This window comes from Eutrigla gurnardus, assembly GCF_963514095.1.
Source record: "Eutrigla gurnardus genome assembly, chromosome: 9".
NCBI lineage: Eukaryota > Metazoa > Chordata > Actinopteri > Perciformes > Triglidae > Eutrigla > Eutrigla gurnardus.
Window position 1 is genome coordinate 10679196 of NC_139923.1, and position 17171 is coordinate 10696366.

Here is a 17171-nt window from a genome sequence, read left to right on the forward strand (position 1 = left end):
AGGCTTTGGATATTGTTGGTCCTGTTACAATGCCAGAGTCGACAAAAGCACTGCTGAGCAAAAATGATAAAGCCTACAATGGCACGACTGAGCAAAATATTATATTCATCACACTCGGAAACAGAACTGCTCATCTATTGTATAATCGGCACCAACCCCAAAGAGAAAGGTCAACAAATGAATAAACATTGATAGAACGACTAGTTGAACAGCTGCGCACCAGAGGTGTGTTTGTGATTTTATAACCGACTTCATGATTATCCCCATTTTTATAAACTTTCCTGGATGTACAAGCCCATATACCGAACACACCGCAACATTATACCACTATAGAGGTAATTCATGATCTTTTATAGTCCCCTTTAGGCATTTAATAGTTTTTATCATTGGCTTTACATGCTGACTGAAAACATTAAATTACTTCCTCACTTTGCACACAAAGATGCATACAATCAACCGTTAACGCTTTAAAATATCTGCGTGCCCAGGAGGGAGAAAATCATTCCACATAAGCACCCCACAATACACTCTGTATTGTTGTACGGCAATTTCCAGGGAGGCAAAACGATTTGAATCTCTGTTAGGCAAGGACAAGCTATCAAAGGAAGCTCATGTATCTTTCAATGCTCTCGTAAAAATTTCAGGAAGGTGGGAAGCCACAGAGGATGAACGGGAGTCCAGTCCAGAAAGCCGAAAATAGAAATCAAATTAAGAAAAAAAAAAACACAGGCAGTCATGAGGAGATAAAAACAAGGGCAGTGCAGAATGTGAGACAATGATGAGAAGATGGGAAGAAGGGACAGGTGTGAAAAGTGAACTGCGAGGAACAATGATTGACAGGAAGTCCCGAGTGGATTGGAAGTGAAAACAAGAAATGGATGGGCCCCGTCGAGTCTCACGGTCCTCATTTTCACACACACACACACACACACACACACACACACACACACACACACAGACATGAAGGCAAGAATTACACAGCCACCTTTCCTCCAGCTCATTCACAGGAGTGGATAACAAACACTCTGCTTCTATCTTCAAGGGAGTTGTGGAGACTGCAGGGATCTGTAGTGATGAACATAACAAAGCTCAGCAGCTCTAAAGATACATTAAAGAAAATCAGCTCAATACCCCAGAAGAGGTTTAAAGAGTGAGCATTCTCCCCACATCCTCTACACTACCCCTGAAAATATGAATCTAATTTAAACCAGCCGTCTTTTTGTCAAGCAACAACGTATTTCACATGATTACACTATACAGCGCTGTCAGGCTCTGATCCACAACTTCAAAATAGTGACAATAGAAATGACACTACGCCGACTGGTCTTGTTTTGTATAGCCTACTTGTGCTCATGTGACAACGGTAGATTTGATTTATAGCCAGAGGTTTTACTTTTACTAAGGGTGCTCCGAACAGGATTTTTGGTGCCGATCACTGATCGTTGGGAGCAGAAACATTTGATCCAATAACCACTCACGGGGTCTATTTGAAGCCATTTCTCCGCACCAGTCAACAAGCGATTCTGTTGTTCCGTACGTTTTTGCTTAAGTGTGTGTGTGTGTGTGTGTGTGTGTGTGTGTGTGTGTGTTTCCACGTGTCCGAGAAGATTTCAATGTACCGGACAAATGGGAGAAATTCCAGTCAAATAGGATCTGTGTTTACTGAGCTTAAAAAACATTAAAAGACAGGCTATATAAAGAAAAACATCGTCATCAACGTCCATCACTTGTTTCCTTCCCGCTGAGCCACAGCGTCAGCAGTCTCTGTGATTTTAGATTGTCTCATACTCCATGCTTGTTTTCAGAAAGGCTGTAATAAATAGTTTGAAGCTTCATTCATAACGTTGATATTCATATCCTAAATCAACATTTTTACTTGTCTACATATCTTATACTCATCATTGCTCCTGTCATTCTGCAGCGGGGCAGCAGATTGTTACAAACAAGCTCGGCCGTGAATATTATAACCTACTATTTATTATTATATAGAGTGAGTTTGAGTGAGTGGTGGCTGCATAAGATTGTTACAGACTTGTGTGATGCAAACATTTCCAAACGTTGTAAAGTCTAAAAGTCTACATTTATTGAAAAAAGATATATGTAATTGTTTCCATTACAATATGTATTTACCTGATGAAATATTATTTTCATTTTGGGATAGGAATTTAAAAAAAAAACATCCTAAAAGAAAACCATCCTGCCAACGTTGCAATGAATGGCGATGGAAATCTAAAATCCAAATTTAGAGGTGCATGAAGAAAACCTGCTCCAAAACACACATGACCTCATCCTGGGGCGATGGTTCACCTTTCAGCGCGACAATGACCCGAAGCACACAGCCAAGACAATGCTGGGAGAAGTCTCTGACTGTCCTTGAGTGGTCCAGCCAAAGCTCAGGCTTAAACCCATCAGCATCTGTGAATAGACCTGAAGGGGGCTCATCCAAGCTGAAGGAGCTCGAGAAGATCTGCCAGGAAGAATGGATGAACCAAATTTACAGGTAATGTTGTTTGACACTTAATTACTATTTCATTAGTAATACTATTAAATTCCTATTAAGATTAATGTGGCTATGTGCTGATTCAGGTTTGAAAAGGGGAAGGGGCCCAGTGAGGCTCCATATGTATGGGGCCCAGATTGCTTTTTGCTACGTGACTGCAGATGTGTGAGAAAAGACTCAGCGATGGACCGCCCAGGGTGATGCTGAGGGTTTTTCTTGAAGAATCCAGACATGAGCGGAGACAGAGTGAAACCACCACTCTCTCTGTCTCATTTGGCAGTGCTCTGCCTTCCAACACCCAGCTGTGTTTGTTTGCTGTGAATTAGCAGGCAGCAAGAGTCTACATGCTCGCTCAATATTACCCACATCACACCATAATTACAGAGGCGCCATTAAAACGGTCGTCCGCTGCTAACTCATCAGGCGCTCGTTCATTTTCAGCATCTGTCAAAACAAGCTATTTTTAATAATACCTGTTCTCGTGCCGTGTCCACTGACATCGACACGCATGTAATCGCAGAGAAGTAAAACATATCCATCACCACCAATGTTATCTGCAACTTCAAGGCTTTACACCCATATAATATCCTCTTATTTAGTTTATTTAATCTTAACAATGGTTGGGATAATTCTCCCTCCAAATACTATAATTCTTGATTTTCACATCTCTTTCCTCTGGTTGGCATAATTACTGTGATCCCCCTAACAACCGTGAACTCCCAACTTCCAGTTAATGCAACCGAAATACTGAGGCTGGTTGGCTACAACCCCAACAGGAAGTGAATCAGTCTTGTGAATCTGGTCCGGGACCAATCTCAACTCCGCTCACAACTATGTCACGGATCAAACGGCACAGGACTCACAGGAGCAAGCAGAGCGTTTCTGAATGCCAAACAGCCACTGCTGCTCAAACAGATGTTAGCTGCACCACCTCTGATATCCGAAAATCCCGCCCCAACACCTACAACATGAGCCCCTGCTGACAATCATCAGCCCCACAGTGCAGCAGCTTAGCAACCATGTGACCATCTGTTTTGTTTTCTTGTTCCCACCTTTGTCTCTAATAATACAAACACAAGTGCAAACATGAAAACAACAGAAAATCAATCCATATAGAAGAATACTTGCTGCGAAACCTTTGTGAAAAAATGGTAAGTCGCTTATAAAAATGATATTGGCTCAGTACATCAAAATGTCATGCTGATGCATCTATAAACGGCAATAAGCGAGCAGACTTAGCAGGCAGCAGAAGGGGACGATAGCATTCAATGCACAGTTTTTCCAGGGGGCTTAGATAACAGAAAGCCAAGCAGGAGGGAGGCTTCGGGATGACTGCACATGAGGACTTTTAAAATAAAACCCATCGCACTGGTTGCCAAAGCTAAAACACCGAAAGCAACACTCACCCAAAATGTCTTGTCTATTAACCTATGAATCATAACCAAAACTGGCATGGGCCCACTCCCTACTGACACGTGAAGCTTGAGGCAAACATTTGTTATTATGAGAGCTGACACTGTCAAATAGTGCACTCTGAAACATCATGAATGAAAGTTTTGGCTAATGGTCGTTTTATGTAAAACGAGGATTTTCAATGTTTCAACTAATGTCAACATTTTTTTGCATAGAAAATCATGAATTTAAAGTATATACTGAATACACTATGCATCTATAATAAGGGGCATCAGTTGAAAGTAACCTTGTTCATGCAAATTATACCGTATATATATTCAAATCGTGCCTTCAAAGAATATATAATTTTAAAATAACAGATCAAGGGAAGGAAGGGAGTGGAGATGGTTTGTGTTGCACAAATAGGTTGTATAGCCCCACGTTTCATGGTTGTTAGTCACTTATAGGAAAATGATCAACGCCATTACTAGTATTTATGCTTTGTCAATGTGCAGTCCACCGTTTATCCATTTATCATCAAAGGAAGGACCATTTATCTCAGTCGCACTTTATGACTCTGTACATTTAGCGGCTGCGTTTAATATGGTTTCACAAACCAGTGCACAGCTGACAATTTTCCCAAAGTAAGTGGTTTAATTAACATCTTAATGCCACTGTTTTACCCCTCCCCACCACCACCACACACACACCCATAAAAACACACCCTGACATAATGAGCGTAAGATGAGAGAGAAAAACAAATAAGACATGCACAACCAGCATCTCCCCCGACATGTGAGGATGTGGTTGATCGCGGCCTTCACAGAGATCACCACCCGATCCCAGGTCGGCCCCGGCACTGTTGCTGCTGCACAGTTACAGGATGGAAATGAGATCCATTTACACTTACAGCAGTGCTCCGGAGACAGGAGGACTGAGGGCACTTTCCGAGGCGCTGGAAGCAGAACTACCTCCATCCACAGCTGGAGCCTAGACACGTCATCCGCTGCTCCATTTACTTAAAGTGGAATATCAAATATAACGTTCCAGTGCAGCAAACAATACTGTGCTGTACCACTGTTCCATTTCAGCACGGACCATTTCCTCCCTGGTTCATATACATTATGATGGCATCGACTAGTAATCTTGGTATAAAAGCAATACAATTGGCATAATGTAGAGAGGCATGTGGCGCGCAGAGATCTGCTGCAATGACAAATCCTGCCATCTGTGGACCAATAAGTTTCACAGCAGTGCCACGGTGAGCAGAATCAAGTTGGAGCCAACATTAAACTTGAAATAGGTGGCCTGTGTTCCTGGGTTGTACAAGCACAAGATGAATCAGAAATCAATTAACTTTAAAGGCATGCAAATCTAAAAGAAATCAGTCAAGTGAAGTGTCAGTCGGTCGTACAGCTCCGTCTGCCTAATGACTGGTTGCTTCCCTTTAATCAATCACATTTCATACCACATAATCACAATGACACGCCCTATATTAGAGGTCAGTCTGCTTCATCTGTGTTCTGGTTCTGCTCAATGGGTGGACTGGTATTGATGCTCAATTAGTACAGTTTACAATTTTATGTTGAAGTCTGTCTGGGAGACTGATTGGTTTGAGCCCGTACTGTTGTGGTCATGTGGCCTCATGCCTCTAGGGTTAGGATTATGGTAAACTGGGCCTAATTTCAACCATTTTTGAACACAAAATAAACAATTGTCATTTATTTGCAACTTTTAAAATGCTTGTTTTCTTAATGCTTCCATTGTCGCTGCTCCATCAACACTTTAAATAACATTATCTCGGTATAAATACATTGCAGTTTCACCAGTGTGTCAGAGAACTACAGTGTAAAAACGCAAAGGCTCTCATTATAGAGGCTGTGTTTGGTTTGTGTGTAGAAACATGGCGGACTCATGGATTAATAAAGAGAACTGGAAACAGTTGGAGGGTGGTGCCTTATTCATTGAAAGTTACTCAGTGATGCATGAAGCAAAAACCATTTCACAACCCTTCCAAACAAGGTGGCGGGGATGGAGGGCGAGGCGAACACGCCATGACCATGCCCACTTAAGAGACAGAAAGCGTACACCATTTCAAAATATTGGCATAGCTTGCAATACTTTGTGATATACTTTGTTATGAAGAATCTTTGGTCAAAGTCAAGGACAATCACAGCCTACAAAGCATGCTAAGATGGCACCAACGCGACTCCAGTACATGTTCTGTTGATGAATCGTGTTCGTGCGCGTGTGTAAACTCACCAGCTTGCGTTGACACCAACCACAGACGCCACAAAGAGCCACCAGCCAAACAGCACACACTGTCACTGCGAGGGAGACCAGGAACACACTGAGGGACACTGAGCCTGTACACACAAACACACACACAATGAAGCAGAAACAGGAATTAGTCATGCTTTTTTGCATACAGGCTTACATTTTGATTTTTGTTACAGCGGCGATTGCACGTCATAGTAAATAACGTTGTCAATGGGGGGCAACCCGGACCGCGAGCTCTCCCTCCACGTCTAATTGTGTTACCCGCCGAGCTGCCATTTTTTTACATTCTGTCCTAAGGAGATGAGAAATACAATCTCATCACTGCCCCCTTCATGCTGGAGCATTTCAATACCTTTCCAATAAGGGCTGCAGCCAGGCATCACTCAGTTGCACACACATCACTGTCATGGTGTCACAGCTTGTTAACTGACGGGCTGAAAGTGAAGGGAGGAAGGAGAGAGGAGGCCGGGGCTGACAATACAAGAGAGCTCATGATTAATGGGTATCAGTAGATGCCCAGCGAGAGAGGGAGCTCTGGACGAGAGTCATAAAACAACATCGTGTTTTGCTGAGAGAGAGAGAGGGTGTGTGAGAGACAATTCACACCTGCACACCTGTGCCCCTGCGTCTGTTGTACATGCTGGTTATAGTACCGCTTCAGCAAACAACAGTGGAACTTTGCGTTTCAGGTTGCATTTAAACAATTCAATGGCCTTCACTTTAGAGGACAAGGAAATAAAGCCTCATTGAGCTGGTATTTGCGCAGCGGGGAGGATGCTATTCAAATTCACAATTCTGATTCCCTAAATATACAGCGATAAATGGGTGTCAAAATGCGTTTTCACACTGCTGAGTGACGAACACCCATGCTTTCCTTTCAATAACTGGGTTTGCCTTCTCCCCAATTGCTGTCTTTTCCCTTCTTTTGTTTGTCACAACTGGCCTTTTCATCTCACTCCTCCTTTGCTTTATTCTCCAGCTCACCACGTCCTCTGGGAACAGACTAGCTTAGGAAGCAGGAACAGCGGTGAGTGAACTTGCTTTATAAGAACTGGATCAGCACTGTATCCCACCGTCTCAACTCAGCCTAAACCAGTGTTTTTTTTATATTGTATTTGCACAGAAAGGGAAATAAAGAGGAAAATCTTGGGCGGTGGATGGGGAGACCTCAGCTGTGCGGTGAGTCTTCACTAAAACCAAGACAAATCCTCTCGTTAATCCACTCCAGTGCTCTTAGGTTGATTGTCCTGATTTCAGTCATAACAGTCAGAAAAAACATATTTATGATCATCATGAAACACTGGAAATGGATGTCAGTATAAACGGTGTTACCAACTGCTTCTTTTCACCTGCCAATGGCTTTTTTCATGCTAACCCTCTTGGGGGGGTTTCAGACAGCAAGCAGTCGCCACAGCTGCTCCATTGTTTTCAATGTTAAGCCAGCGGCAACACTTCTACGTTTCATATATTTAGTTTAACCAACCCTCTATTTCAACCCTATCTAGTCATGTGTGTACAGCAGCTGTATGTGTTACTGGTAGTCCAACTTCTGTTCTGCAAAGCTTCTGTTTACATTCAGTGTTTGCTCAACACATGGATTGCCCGAATCAGAAAACAGTTTGAAACCGGCATTGTTTATGAACAAAGGTGTTAATTGTTAGCAGTCTCGAGAACAAAGTGGGGCCACAAAGTTAGTGGATTTTTGGAATATAGAAATAGAAGTACGACATTTTCTTGTTTTAATCAAGCTATAATGTACTAACAAACCTTTTTAATGCTGTAACCCCCCCACTATCTATCTACAGTCAAAGATACTGCTGAAGGTAAAAGAGCATGTCCTTGCCTTCCTGAGCATGAAGGGGTCAGTGAAACAGTCAGTTGAACATGATGAATATCACTATCAGACGTTCACAAATAGACACAGGCTACATACTCTGCTACTGTATATACATAGAGAGGTCAATACAGTTGAGTCCATTAGATATCATGACATCAGCAAGGGTAGCCATTGATCTTAAATAAAGCACTGGTCTACAGCTAAGGCAATCTATGTTAGCATCGGTGCTAAGTGGCTCAGTGATGGATGCTCTGATTTCTGAAGGGCTTAGAGAGTAAGCGTGTAGGGCCCCGCGTCCCATGTTCTCTCTCTCTCTCTCTGAAGGTCAGGGGGTGGGGTGAAGGGTAGTATGGTTTATGATTTGTGTCAGTCATGACAGCTGAGGGAGTAAAGAGCCTCCAAATAAAATGCAGCATCCACAGAGGCCACGTTACTGCACTCAGTAAATGGACAGCTGGATTCCCAGTTCATGGAATATCACTTCCTTTTAGGAAGCGACAGAGAAGAACTGTTTGCAGTGCGGAGGACTAAAAGGAAGGAAATACACTGCGTTGAGGTATTAGGGAGAAATGCAAATCTCTAGCATTATGGCTGCGGAGGAAGAGAGGCATCATTAAGGTAAGAGAAGGCTGCGCCCCACAGCTATCAAAGCACTCAGGAAATTCGATATATATCTTTCCCCTTGAACAATACAAAACTTTCAGCTTGAAATGCTCAAACAGGTGAGGCATTAAGGCGAAAGATAACACAGTGTTTGGCTGCTGAAAGGAAAGAATGAAAAATACTGAGGCTGATGAATCACATGTAAAATGGCACGGCTCGGTACAACTGACAAGTCAGCTGAACAAGTCAGCTTTGATCAGAAGCCTTTAGAAGTCAGAGCACTTTTGAACTTGAAAAGTCACTTATTTGTTTTAGTGATTTTCAGTGGCTATCTCTTTTATATGCACATAAAAAAGACAATAAATGGCTATGCACTGGGGTGAGTGGCACCAATGAGCTCACTGAAGGGGACAACAAAGACCAAGTTGTGATCAGGTTAAATAGGAACATCTAAGACGAACGCAGGGGCCGACCTTGCAGAAGATCACACAGTCTTAACTCTGGAGTGCTCTCAGTGCACAGCAGCATTGGGCATGACAAGCACTACTGTGGCTGCAGAGTGGGACCATCCATGTAGGTGATCTGGCCCACATGCAGTGAGCTAAGCCAAGCAGAAAGAGACCAGTCCTCGGGGGTAGAAGAAATTGCTAATTGGACAGGCGGAACTGGAGCAGTGTCCAGTCAGCAAAGCTGCCACGCTGCATCTTTATGCTCCGACTGAGGTGGAGAGGGCAGTGCCTTGGAAGCTCTGGGTGCAAAGCTCACAGCCTAATCGCCACTTCAAAGTGCCCCCTTCTTGTAGTCTGGGTTCCTGCCCCCCTCTCTAACCAAGGAGCTGCTGTTAGGGTAATCCTCCGATGTCACTCAGATGTCTTTACAGTCTGTCCCCTCTGAGGCAAAATCTGTGAGCAGCAGCCAACTCTTATTTACTTTTAGTTATATTGTGATGTTGAGTGTTTCAAATTGCTTCCATCTACCTTGTGGCTCAATTCTACGCTGCAGCTTATTGCTTTTGCTCTGCAGTTATTTCTCTAAACACTAGATTTAACGGTTATAAACAGCACAAACATTTGAAGATGTTCAATCTAAATATTTCTCTCTTTCCTTTTATCGCACTAAATCATTTCTGGGGGGAAAGTGTAATATTGATAAAATGAATAATAACGATGGTTCCAGGTAAACAATGTCATTATCAAATAAAGTCATGAGTGATTGCTACCAGTGCTGTGGCATCCTCAAAGGAAGGAGCTGTTATTTTTGGCATGTTTTAGCCCCTTTTCCTGTTGTAACGAAGCCAGCCAGTCTGGCAACGCTCAACAGGCATTTGCTTGAGACAGTACGTCATTTCAAGTAGGATGTATGACAGATGATTGACAGTTCTCCCCTCCATGCAGACATCAGTGTAAAACCTTCACGCAGCTATTTCAACAGATGTACCATTGGACATTGGTATTTTTTTTATTTACAATCCACTAAAAACACCTTTCTGAAAATGTCTAAAATGTTCTACAGTTGCAGAATCATTCTGCATTTCATTTAATCATACTTCATTTTGACACATAGATGCAAATACACAAGGTTGGAGGAGTGTAGAGCAACTCAGGTAATTTCCTCAACCTTACCGAGTTTGATTTTGGCAGGGAACTTTATACTTACTCTTGGATGTCGGTGCTTGCCACCAACCCTTAATGTTACATTACCATGTGATGATCATTTTGAGGAACAACAGACAACTTAATGTTCTCTGTGATGGATTAGCTATCTCAAGCAAGTTGGCAGGGAAGATTAAAAGCAAATTGATCTGGACGTTATAAAGAACATCTTTTTTTTATCTGAAAAGCATTGAGAAATTGATGGAAATGTTGAGTTTATGCAATTTGCTGCAATTTGCAGCACATGGGGAAATGATGGGCACAATTCTGGTGTGTTCCTTCAACCGCATAAAGATCCCAGGCCACAAAGGACACCCGAGCCCCATGTGCTACAAATCACAGGGCTGTGTAGAGCGACTGGTGAAATTTTGACAGGTGGAGAGCACCTGTGGTGAGAGTGAGTGTCTCTTGCATCCCCTGTGGGCTACAGGGAGCTTTGCCTGTCCTCTTTCCCTATATGCTCCCTGTAGCTCAGCTGCAGTACTGCTGTGCTGTCACAGAGGCCGTTTCACAGCGAGAGTAAGAGGACTGCCACCCACGTTCTGTCTGCTCTCAGATGAGGAATACCATCCATCTCAGCCCAGTGACAAGCTGGACTCGAGTCGGACCGGCAAGACGTCATGTGACACATGCCTGGTGTCACCTATAATGGCACCATCATCTTATTAGCACCTCTGACACTGAATGGGTGAATCACCCTGAAAGCCAATGAGATCTGGACATGCGGGGTGTAAGTGAACTGAAGCTGTGATAATGCTCTAATAAAGTTACAAGGGAACAAACTCAAGTGTGGTATTTTTTTGGACTCTGTCATGCAATATATATATACACATATTTACTGTATAAATTATATATATGTATGTATATATAAAGCGTCTGCTAATTGCCTAAATGTAAATGTATAAAAAGTAACTTAAATACAACAGATTATATTTTTTTCCCAGCACACTAATATTCTAGCTTCTAATATAGTTTATATTCTTTGGCATTTTTCATAATTGTTTAGCAGTCATCATATATAATACCCACATAAATAAAATATTTCAGAAATACTTGGTGTTCTTATCAATTGTATGCTAAATGGTAAATACTCAGGAGTGTTTGTGAAAAACAACCAGCAGCCTGCTCACAATAAGATGTTCATTGAAAAGACTGAATAGCTTAACTTAAGTCAGGCTGTATAATACTTTCTTTTCAGTATATTTAGTGAGGCAGCTATAGAATTAGTTCTGTGTGATGACTTATATACGTCTTTACAATACCATGTTGGGTACCTAACCCCTAACCATAACCCTAACCCTTCATAAAAAATAATATCATAAATATTAAAATGTAGGGGTGCCGTTTAGCTCAGTTGGTAGAGCGGGCGTCCCATGTGCAGAGGCTTTGTCCTCGCTGCGGCGGCCCCAGGTTCGATTCCCGGCCTGGGCGCCCTTTGCCGCGTGTCACTCCCCCTCTCTCCCAACCTGTTTCCTATCATATCTTCAGCTGTTCTATGAATAAAGCCAATAAAAGGCCAAAAAAAAAATATTAAAAAAATAAATAAATAAATAAAAATGTAGCTGGGGTCGACCCGGATGAGCAGTTGACGATGTATGTATGGATATTAAAATGTTGCACGTTTTTGTAAAAATGATGAAGCCCTCGTTACTCGAAACAGAAACATTGGTTTTGAACTAATTTCCTTCCCTGTCGTGATCTCAGCAGGATGTAAATGAATATTATGTACCTTTAATTAAATAATTGAATGAGTGATAAAGATAACATTTTGGTTACATCTAATTCTCCTGATGTCTTTGGACTGTATACAGTATGCATGGTCTTGATCTATCACATAATCTATCAGTGTCTCTGCCATAATTTTCTCCCCCAGCTCTGCCTCAGAAAGACTGAATTAACTGGTCGGATTGAAATGGATGACTTTCATATGTGAGGCACAAGGAAGACTCAACACATTTACCATGGACACTCTCCCCATGCCTTTCTCACAGGCTCACTTGTTTTCCAATATGTAAGTGCCCCGGCCTCCCATCAAACCCACATTAATAATGGATTACAGTCATTGCACCAGATGATTCTAAAACACTTCTTCAAAAGAGGCTAACTTATCTGCCTGCTTGGAATTAGTTTCAGTGGTGCACATCTGTCAGTGTAGTTTACCAGCTAATTACATATTTAGGGGACTTTGACTGTGCCAGATCTGATCTCAGATCAATATATAAATATTCAGAAATATAACGTGGTTATCCTCTCAAAGAAGGCTTCTGAAGGCTTCCCATGTTTACTTCCTGTCCTGACTGCACTGGACAAATGACATCCTACTCACCCTTATCTATTCAAAACCTGATCAATCTGAAGCTGCTCCCGTGTGGTGGCTCCAGGGACGTTATGGCTTCCCCTCACAGTGAAGAACAACCTATTACTCACCCACTGTCAGTCCCACTGTTGCCCTTGACTTTAGTGACTTAAGTCCACATGGTGGCTGTTTATACTCTGAAGGTAGACTAGTTTCCATTTCAGTAATGAGCTTGGGAGCTGTAAACCGAGTCAACCATGACTAACATTATTCCAGGTTCATGGGCATTAAATTCCCTTTATATGGCCTATTTTATTTATTGTAAGCAAGGTTAGGATTCACAATAAAACAGCTCCTCGCTGAATTGTTTTACTACACTTCCTTGGTGTCTCCTGCTTTCCCACATTTTCAGTATGTTCATTATTACTCCAACTGATCAATCACTAACCCTGCCTGCCCTTGTTACTGTTGCCATGCCTCAAGCTTTCTCTTCAGAGTTTTATCGCCTGAAATTCTTAGTCATTTTATAAATGGGTCCTTGATCTTACACAGAGGTAGACAAAGCAGCTTCTTATTTTCTAGCTGTCGACCGGTGATGTTGCCGTCTGAAATGAGAACGGACCCTGGCTGCAGCATTAGATGTGAGCTTGTTGCCGCTGTGTTTTAGGGGGCCAGAATTGAAGTATGGCTCTAACTTGAAATTCTGTTGCAAAGCTTTGAGATGACAAACTGCGATCTGAGGCTGGAGTGAGCTACAATATCACTAAAGCGTTTCAGAGAATCCTCAAAAATAAGATACTATAGCCAATGGATGGACCATCCAAATGGTAATAGTCTTGTGAGTTGTGCCAAACATTTTCCTTGGCTCCTCTGACTTCCTACACACCCTCAATGTTCACTTTCTATCACCTTCTTTTCATCTCTGCTCTAATGTACTCCTACTCCATTGTTGTATCACCTTTACCATCTGCAGTGAAAATCGTGTCTTTTTTACTGCCCAAAAAAAAACAAAAAAAAACAGGGTATTATCGCATGTTCTCAGAATTCCAAACACTAATGCACACATACTCTTCCACTTGACACAGCTTAAGCACAGTGACATGAGTGGGAACACATGCGCTTTAGGGATGCGAAGGAACCAAGAATGTGGAGAGAGAACTGTGCCGGAAAAAGCAGAGTGGGAGTGAGGGAAGGGGACTCAACTGTAATGCTATTGAGGAGCAATTTGTGAAGCTTGTGCATATACATAGAGGCCTACAGTCCCCTTCTGCCCACACCATCAGCTCACTGCTGGTGACATCAACCAAGACAAAGCGGTCTCGGATGCTCCAGATGTATTATGTGGGTGGCATTATAAAATCTAATCCAAGTCAAAGTCAATTGTATTTGCCTAAGGATACGGGGCAGAGTCAAATGCATTCACAGACTGTGCGTAAGTGTTATGTGTGGATACTTTTTTGTATCCATGTCCAATTTCCACCGCCCCTCTTCACATAAAAATATCAGCCTAATGTCCTCGCTCCATCAAAATCGTGAAAACAATTACTGAGGGTGTAATTAAAGTATTGGCAGGACAAGTGCAACTTTAATTGAATGACAGCTAAATCACAATCAGATGACAATGAAGCAGCCTAGTAACGCAGCATCTCCGTTATGGTTTTATAAAATCTCATCAAAACACCACGCAACTACACAATGGGCTTAGCTTAAGAGCCTCTATATGATTATTCACAGCCATCACAGACACACGTCTACCAAGCAAAGTTCATGTTAAGAAGCCATACGTACCCATTTGTCATAAACAAATTAATTCCGATTCATGACTGCCTGGAGGCCTCTACTGTTTCCTTCTTCATTCAGTTAAAGGCTGCTTGTAAAATATACTTTATTACCTTTCAGGACAGACCAAGTAGTAAAACCTGAACATGGGGAACCCTTGCCAGAGGTTGGAGTATAGATTCAATTTCAGCCAAAGTCATATCCCTTAAGACTCCATAAAAAAGCTTCTAAAAGGCAGACCTCCCCGTGACTTGAAGCCTTGAGCATGACCGTCTCTGCATCTGTATGTCTGCCTAAACTTCTTTTGTATTTCTGCAAGTGGCACTCACTCCCCTGGAGGGAAAACCTCACACTGACTAACTGGTACCCTCAGCTTGTTTGATGACTGATCGCTTGCCTCATCCGCGACCACAACCTCCTCACAACTGGCGTCAGGGGTGCTGGGGAGGATGTTCAAGTGTGCGACCGCTAAGTTAAGGACTCCAAAAGGTCACTTTGGAAGAATGAATGAGTCCGGTGTTGTCTTTGTATGCGCAGCAGGCTGCCGAACTATAATGTACACTGTGAGTGCAGAGAGAGATCAGAGTAACTCCTCTTCAGGGGGATTTATATGTGTTCAGTGGCTACTGCTCTCATCAGATGGGAAAGCGAATCCCATCCCTCCAGTGACCACCGTCCTCCCCAGGTGACCTCTCTCATCTCGCCGTGCATTAACGGTAAAGCTCCACTATGGTAGAAGGGATCCTGTCCTCGTCAGTGCTGGGGACTGAGCAGAGGGCCCCAGGGAAGACACTACATTGGCTCAGTGTCAGGAGGAGATTTAAATACCCCTCTGCTTTTAGACTCCAGCTGGACAGATACCACAGAAATAACTCTCATTAGCATCTGCCAATGTCAATTGAAGGACAAATTAAAGTAATGAAATATATCCATCTACTGTAGGTTTTTAATGTATCTGCTTCCTCTGACTCATGAGTGGGTTTCTTCCAAAAAAACACATTGAATAATTGATTATGACATTTAATATGCGCCATGTTCCCCAGAATGAAATTCCTACTTTGTGCAGTTCAGCCAGTTTGGCTTTGAAATAATCTGCTCTTCATAAGCACAGGGTCATCTTGGACGGACAGGCCTTCAGCACTGCTGTTTATTGCTTGACAGCCTATTGATGTGTTTGCTTGTATAACTGTCAACAATTTACAGCTGGGCAGTACCCAGCAGACTGAGACATATTGACGATGCCATGCAGCTGCTTCCTCGCAGCAGGATGCAGTCAAGGGCTCAAGGGAAATATAGTTTTTCCACAACTACCGGTCCTTGTGGCCTTCACTTCTGCTGGAAGGAACCTGTAATTTTCCTTCCACATTAACTCAATTACACAGCACCTGAGGACATTTGAGCCTTGCTCCGTACTGTAATAGCTTGTCTTAATTCATACTCACGTCACATATTAATAGTTCTGTGGAGATATGGGCTTGTTGCTGCTGTTGCTGCAGTCTATATCACCTCAGAGTTCAGAAGTGGCCATACCACCTGCAGTACCAAGAAGGATGTCACTGTTTGTCACGTCCACCAATAAGGCGATGTATTCCATTTGGCTGGCAGGGCAGCAAAGAATAAATGACAGGTTTGGCTGCTGACATTAAGCAGAGTGACACACACACACACACAGCTCTCACATCTATTTGACATTATCAACCTTACATCATGACATGGATGTCATTTGGCTAACTATTGCAGGCGCAGCTGAGGGGGAAATAATGGAGTATGAGTTTGGGCTGGAGAGTGAGAACGAGAGTTAAGTTATTACTGGAAATCATGTTAAGTGTCTCTTCAGCAGGGGAATAATGAACCCGTATCTCTACTACAAATATATGATTAATTGTAGAAAGCGTGTTGGAGGGTTGTTTTCCAGCACTTTCTCAATTTACTTTGTGCCCTCTTGAGAGCTCCGCTGTGTTCACTGGGCGACGCCTGACTGGGCCACATGGAAACACAGTATGTTACAGTAAATTCTCAAAAACAATCTATAATCTACATATGTTTGATGAACCTCATTTATTGTGACTGGAAAGTGAAACAAAGAGGCAGAACTGACTGATCCGCAGTTGACTTATTAACTTTCGTTAAGAAAACTATAACTCTCTCCATGTGTAATGGTCTATGGAGTTGGAAAGAATCACGGATGCTGTTGAGGCACCCTCTCAGCCCCGTGTCTCTATGAGGTCTGTTAAAATACTAAAAGGACAAACAGGGCGCAACTGTGCGATTTGTATGCAACCTGACCTTTAGGCTGATTGAGGGGGTCTTGACAGCACAGAGCTACCCAGGAACTGCAGCTCCTCTTGGATTGGTACTGTAAATGTGGGTTTATTGGGTCCATGCCTGTTTATGTAATTGTTGAAAACGTGTGGCGTTCATAGCCTGTGGACGCAGGGTGATTCACCAGGCTGTTCTGCAGGATGACAGTGGTAGAGAACGGGAGCTGAGACGAGGGAGAATGGGGGAAGAGGAACAGGGGAAGAGGACGCGCTTCCCTTTTAGACCCTCAACCCCTCGTCTCCAGCGACCGGTGAAATGACAAGTGCCACTTCCACAGCGTTCTTGCGTGGTGTATGGTTGAGTGGTCTAAAACGGATGATGTAATAATATGTAGCGGGAGGGGTCTTTAGTGTCACTTCTTCTTGCATCTGGTCCCCGAGAGATTGCGCAAACCTTTTGCTCAAAAAGCACCCAAAATAGGATGATCACGTTTGGACTGCCAGGACCTGGAGGTTGTGCTAGCTGGGGGCTGGCAGGCTAGGGGCTGTGGAGGGGGAGAGCAGACCATGC

The 17171-nt window shown here is 42.9% G+C and overlaps 1 protein-coding gene across 1 annotated transcript in view; it reads right to left on the minus strand.

The window, feature by feature from the left end:
• syt7a (synaptotagmin VIIa) overlaps positions 1-17171 on the minus strand; it is a 64450-nt gene that overhangs the window by 32961 nt on the left and 14318 nt on the right. The window contains exon 2 of the mRNA XM_084018215.1: positions 6155-6258. Coding sequence (XP_083874341.1) covers positions 6155-6258 — 104 coding nt within the window. The remainder of the gene's footprint in view (positions 1-6154; positions 6259-17171) is intronic.